This window comes from Suricata suricatta, chromosome 16 (genome assembly GCF_006229205.1).
Source record: "Suricata suricatta isolate VVHF042 chromosome 16, meerkat_22Aug2017_6uvM2_HiC, whole genome shotgun sequence".
NCBI classification, from domain to species: domain Eukaryota; kingdom Metazoa; phylum Chordata; class Mammalia; order Carnivora; family Herpestidae; genus Suricata; species Suricata suricatta.
Genome location: NC_043715.1, coordinates 3030683 through 3036823, shown reverse-complemented (window position 1 = coordinate 3036823; position 6141 = coordinate 3030683). Strand labels below are relative to the sequence as shown.

General features: G+C 66.7%; 1 protein-coding gene across 8 annotated transcripts in view; it reads left to right on the top strand.

Moving 5' to 3' along the window:
• GSE1 (Gse1 coiled-coil protein) overlaps positions 1–6141 on the top strand; it is a 355030-nt gene that overhangs the window by 304689 nt on the left and 44200 nt on the right. For 2 of the 8 annotated variants that reach the window (XM_029926342.1, XM_029926337.1), the window contains exon 1: positions 5716–5902. The exons of the other annotated variants lie outside the window; for them this stretch is intronic. In XM_029926342.1, coding sequence (XP_029782202.1) covers positions 5896–5902 — 7 coding nt within the window. In that variant the 5' untranslated portion in view covers positions 5716–5895. Of the gene's footprint in view, positions 1–5715; positions 5903–6141 lie in introns of those variants that run through there. 8 annotated transcript variants of the gene reach the window in all.

The following is a 6141-nucleotide window of genomic DNA, read 5'->3' as shown; positions in this document are numbered from 1 at the left end:
AGCTGTCTCCAGAGAGCGCGTTTGCTCGCAGCTCAACTTTATTGTCCAATTAGCTTCCCGTATCTGGGCACCGGCGGGCCCGGGGGCTGGGGGAGGGGGGCGCGGCTCCCCGGCGGGGCCGGAGCCGGGGGCCGCCCCCCAGGGGACCGGGCACGGGGGGCGCCTTTCAGATTCCGGGCCGCGCCGGGCGGGCAGGAGCCGGCGGGGGCGCGCCGGTCTTATTTAAAAGAAATAAAGGCGGCCCGCCCCGCGCACACTGGCTTCCTTTTAGTCCCCCTCGAGTGTCCCCTCCCCGCCCGCTCGCCGCGCGGCGGCGTCCCCATTCACCGGGGCTCGGCGGCGCTCACAAAGCGAGGCAATTAGAATTGAAAATCTATGCAAAACAGCTGTTAACTGATTGTAAGGAGCGCAGCTGTGCGCCGAGTGCAGCGTGCAGGCGGGCGGCGGGGCAGGAAGGGCTGGGGCGGCCCGGGGTGAAGAGGCAAACTCCGGTCCTCCCGTGCGAGGGGCTCGTCCGGGCCTTAACCCTCGCTGCTCCCCTGTCGGTGACCTTGGCTCCCGCGGGCCCGCCGAGGGGGCGTGGGGTCGTCCCCCGCCCCCAAGCCGGCCCCGCCTTCAGCAGGACCGGGGCGGGGGGAGGGTGCGCTTCCCCCCGCTCCTCCCCCTGCCGCAGCCCTTTCCCTCCGTTTACCCATTCAACGGATCTGCTTGAAGCTGAGGGGGCCTGGGGGCTGGGTCTGTGTCACCCCTGCCGTCCCTCGACCCTCTGGGGCCTGGGACTCCTGTAATCGCCGCTAGGCGCAGACCCCTCCTCTCCCAGCCTGTGACGGGATGCCCCCCCTCCTGGCCCACAGGGTTGCTCCGCACAGTGAGTGGCCCCGGGAATCTGTATTTCTCACATACACCCTCCCAAACCCCGCCCCCCTCACACAGTCTAAGACCTACTGGCCCTGTGGGACTCAGCGCCTCGAGGGATGAATTCCAGAGGCTGGAAAGGGAAAAGCCTTCTCGAGAGAGAGAGAAGATTTGAGCCCAGATTTGAAGATGGGAGAGGCACTCTGGGTGGTGCTGGCTGGAAAGAGAAAGGGGGCTTCCGTATACCCGTGGAGGGGGGGAGGTCTGGCCGCAGGGCTGGAGGGGGTGCCCGGGCAGACCTTTGGTGCTCCTGGTGCCCACCCCACCGTGGAGGTGACACCCCCTGGGCTCGTGGCCTGGATGAGGGGGGACCCCCTCAGGCTCCCGGTGACGTGTCCCTCACCCCTCAGGTGTGTCTGCGGCAGGTGATTACCTGTGCAGCCAGGTAGAGGCGGACAGCCCGGTTCTGGATCAGGCCTGGATCGATCTGTGTGCCCTAGGCTTCCTTGTAATGGGGGTCACTGGCCCACCTCGAAAGGCCCACGCTCAGCTGCCCTGGCACGTGTCAGGTGTTTGGTAAATGGCAGAAGCCATACATCCCTTTCCCACCCACCAGGACGTCCAGGTCCCTGACCTTTATTTGCTAATAAGGTGCTGAATGAGGTGGCTGCGGCCGCGTGCCTGTGACCGTGGCCTTGTGTGCTAGGAGCGCCTGATCGGGCCAGAAGGCGCTGTTAAAGTGCTCAAGTGTCCCGCCGACCGCACAAGGAGGCGCAGGATGACAAAGGACAGGACGTTGGGGCCCCTTCCGTGGCGCCAAGGGCCAATACCTGTGCTGGGACTCGGTGGGGAACAGCCCTGGCAGTGCCCACGCTCCTGGGAACCTCACGTGGCCCGGGGGGATGCCCTCGCGGTGGTGGTGAGCTAAGTTGCCTCGCCTTCGCCTTCGCTCTGCCTGCTGTGTTCCGTGCTGTCCTGCCCGCCGCCCCCCCCCCCCCACGCCTTTGGCGCAGCACCTTGGAGCCAGTGTCTTGTAGCATGGTCTCTCAGGGCACCTGCTGAGGGTACGCCTGGCACTTCCAGTTCTGTATCCTGGAAGGCACTGGCTCTTGGTGTGTTTGTGGACTGAATGCCCACCGTCGTGGCTAGAGGCACCCCTTTCTTACCTGCCGATCCCTCTGGGCCTCTCCATGCACCTCCTTCCCAGGTTCTAGACTCACGTGTTAGGTAGGTTTGAGGGGTGCCCGGGGCTTGGCCTTGACTTAGGGCTTTTGCATCATTTAAAAACACTTTTTTAATGTTTATTTTTGAGAGACAGAGAGAGACAGCGTGAGCAGGGGAGGGTCAGAGAGAGATGGAAACACAGACTCTGAAGCAGGCTCCAGGCTCTGAGCTAGCTGTCAGCACAGAGCCTGACACGGGACTCGAACCGTGAGATCATGACCTGAGCTGAAGCCGGACGCTTAACCGACTGAGCCACCCAGGCACCCCAGGCTTTTTCATGTTTTTGGACACGCAGACTTCACAGGCCCCAGGAGGCCGGGCTGGATCTGCAGGGATCCATCTTAGTCGGGGCTCAGAGGCAGCTGAGGGCCGGCAGACCCCTGCTCTCTGCACCTGGAGGCCTAGTTCAGATTGGCAGGGGTCTGACGGTGCTGGGAAGCTTGCACCCGCATCCTGTCTTCCCAGACACATAGGAACAGAACCCTGGCGCAGGGTAGCGGCAGGTGACCCAGCTCAGGGAGGTGTCCCCACGTCACCCCCACCCCCCCCCAGGACTGGCCCTGACACCTTGCCCTTTTACCCTGAACCTTTTGTCTCTGCCTTCTGTTACCCAGCAAATGGGAATGAGAGAGGGTAGGTCCAGGGAGGCAGCACTTTGCCCAGGAAGGCAGAGCGGTTAGAGTTGCTAAGGAGGAAAGAGAAAGAAAGCGCCTTGGAGGGAAATGGAGGGCCGCCAGCCCGAGCCCCGAGTGGCGGGAAATTAGGAGTCAAGCTACAAACCTCGTTAGCGAGGAGCGCGGGCTGCAGGAGAGCAATTCCCACCCTTAAACTCGGAGGCCGTGCTCCCGGATTACTAATTTCCTCGAGCCGGGCGCACTGACAGTGAGTGTCATTCATCTCCCCCCTTGCCAGCCCGCCTGGCGGCCGCCAGCACAACCAGACCAACCGACGCGCTTTCCGTCGGCTCGCGGCTGCCCCCCTGTGGTCGCTGGGGATCCCTGCAGCGCCCCCGCTGCCTCCGCGGCGGTGCCGGGCTCGGGACGAGACTCCAGGTGTGAGCGGCTCCAGGCGCCGCTCCCCTTGCACCGGGGCCTCGGTGACCTTGAGCAACTCTCGGCCTCAACTTCCTCATCTGGGAAACGGGACCAGACCACCCGTCTCGCAATCCGGTGGAACCAGCTGTCTACACGGGATAGATCTGTCAACTCTAAAAATTAGCCAAATGGTAACCTGAGTGGCCATCCCACCAGTGTTTCCTTAGCTGTGGTGGGCCTCCTCAAACAGGTGGAAGAACTGGGCCCCCTTCCTCACCAGGGCCTCCCAGGGCTGATGGGAAAAAGCGGGAGCCCGGTGTCCGTCCTGGCAGGAGGTATTTGGAGGCCGGCCCGGAGGACCTGGAAGGGCCAGCTGGGAGGGGCCTGCCCGCCAGGTGCGAGAAGTTCATTTGCATGTTCTTCCCCTCCCCCCACCTCCCCCACAGCCTGCAATTCAGGTGGGAAAGGGTTGGAACAGCCCCAGAGGTTTTTAATTTTGTTTTTGAGGCCTTAGGCTTGTTGCTGATCTCTGTCCTGACTCCTCCCTCCCCTGCCCCCGCCGGTGTGTCCCGGCGGGGACGGGCGCGTCCCCTTCCCCCCCGCGTCCTGGCCGCCGGGGCCGCGGTGAATCTGCCGCCACTGCTGAGCATAAATTACCGGAGGCCGCGCTGCGGAGACACCGTGAGGCGCGCAAGGCGTCGGGCGAAGGCCGCGGCCCGCAGGAGGCGGGCGGTGCAGGGCGAGCGCCCCTCCCGCGCCGAGGGAGGGCCGGCCGGCCGGTGCCCGCAGGTAGGAGCCAGTAACGGCCCCCCGCCCGGCCTCGCGGGTCCGTTTCCCTTTTCGTTTGTGGTCGGCTCGGAGCCTTGTGCAAGGCGGGGGAGGGGGGGGGCGCGACCCGTGCGCGCCCCGCTCCGTGTCCCCCTGCTGGCGTGAAGTCCCAGGTGGACCAGGGGAGCGGGTGACTTGGGGGCGCCTTTCGGGGCCCTGCCCCTCGCCCCGCAGCGGGCACATAGGCGGGTTCGGCTCCTCGCTGGCGCGGGCCCCGAATGCTCCAGGCCCGCCAGCGTCATCTGGAACAGATGGATGGGGGGTGGCAGGCGCCCAGCGCTCCCTCCCATCGCAATCCGGGCTGGCGCGGGGCGGGGGGGGGGGGGGGGGGGGAGGAGGGCGGGGGAGGCTGGGCCCGCGGGGACGGCAGCGTGCCCGCCTGCCAAGCGCGGCGCGGGCATGTCCCGGGGCAGGTTTGGGACTGGCAGGAGCGCGGGCTGGCACCTGGGTCCGAAAGTTGAAACCCGCAGCGCGGTGCTGGGGCGGCCGCCCGGGGTGGGGGCACTGCTTTGCCTCCAGGCCCAGAAGTATGAAAGCTGTAGATTAGAGAGTTTTCAAAAGAGAATGTACAGGGAGATACCCCGCAGCTTGGGACGCGCGGGGTCAGACCCCGGGGCGTCGGAATGCGCCGGCGCCGGGGGCGTCGGGCGAGGCGTGCCCCATTAACCCGGCGCTTCCTGGAGACGGGCGGCGCGGGGGGGTGGGGGGCTCCGGACTCCTGGGTTGCGCCCGCCGCCGGTGGGGGCGGGGCGGAGCGGGGGTGGGCTTGGGTGGAGGAAGGCTGCGGCCCGCAGCCCTTCGCCTAGCCGCCTGTGGGTGCCCAGGAATTTCAGGACGCTCCCTGAGTCATTCCAGTCTGTCAAGTGCCTGGGTGAGGTAGGGTGGGGGGGGGGGGGTGCCAGGAATGGGGAGGCGCTGCGCTGGGGCCCGAGGCCCAGTGGGTCTTGCCAGCTTCTGGAGGCGGGCGGCCTCGCCTCTGACCGCAGCCCCAGCTCCTTAATGATCCCCCTGGTGGAGCGGCGCCTCCGTGGACTCCGGCCTCTGAGACGTGTGTTCTTTTAAGGACTACCCCCTGCCTGGCGTGTGGCCTTCCCAAAAGTTACTTCTAACAAGGGGGGAGGACTTCCTAGGATTTGGGCACTGGAAGGCGCAGAGGCTCGAGGTTTTCACGTTCACCCCTTTCAAGTCGGTGCGGGAAGGTCACGAATCCGGAGGGGCGGTCGCGGAGGATGAAGTGCACAGCCCGTCATGTATGGCCCTCACCCCACCCCCTGCCGCGCCAGCAGGCACACCAGCCCCAAGAAAGTTCTCCTCCCAGAAGCCTCCAGAACAGTTTATCCGCTCTTTATTGTGCCCGCCCTGTGCCAGACACTGTTGTAGGCACCGGGGGGGGGGGGGACACGGCGGTCACCAGACCTGCTGGGGCTCTACCGGCGTGCTGGTCGCCTTGGAACTGACTGCCCTCTACTTTTGGAATTAAGTGGTCGGTCTTGGACACCAGTACATCCGGGACCCCTGAGCAGTCGGGTCGCCCCCCACTCTCCCCGGAGCCTGAGGGTGGCATTTCCCCTACCTGCTAGTGTCCTCGACTCACCTGGCCGCTCAGGCCGGGGAGGGGCGTGTGCCCGCGCGGGTGTACCCGGGCGCCCGTCCGTGCGCGCGCGCGCGTGTGTGTTTGCGGCTGAAACCCGACACCTCCCGCTGGCTGAGGTCAGGGAGCCGGGAGCGAGCCAGTGGCCCGGGAGTGGGCGGCGTTGCGCTTGGGTGTGTCCTCGGCGGCGGCGACAGCAGCAGGTGTTTCTTGGCCGGGGCCCCGGAAGCTCCACCCCCCCAGCGGGCCCGAGCCGCCGCCGCCGCCGCCGCGCAGCCCCGGGTGAGATAAGCAGTTTAGACAAACACTGGGCGACGGTGGCTCCAGCATGTGTCAGCCGAGGCGGAGCTGCGGGGCCCCGGCATGAAAGGTGAGCGCGCCGCGCGGGGCGGGGGGGGTCTCCGCACCCCCCTCCGCAGTTCACCGCGTCTCCTCCTCCAAGTTCGCGGGTTCCGCGGGGGTGGCCGCCAACGGCTCCAGGGCAACTTCCCCCGGAGTGCGATCGGCGATAAGAGTCGGGCGGGCGGCAGGCGACCAAAGGCCCCCCGCCCGCACGGGTCGGAGCCAGGGCGGCCTGGCCCGGGGCGGCGACACAGGCGGCCGCGGGGC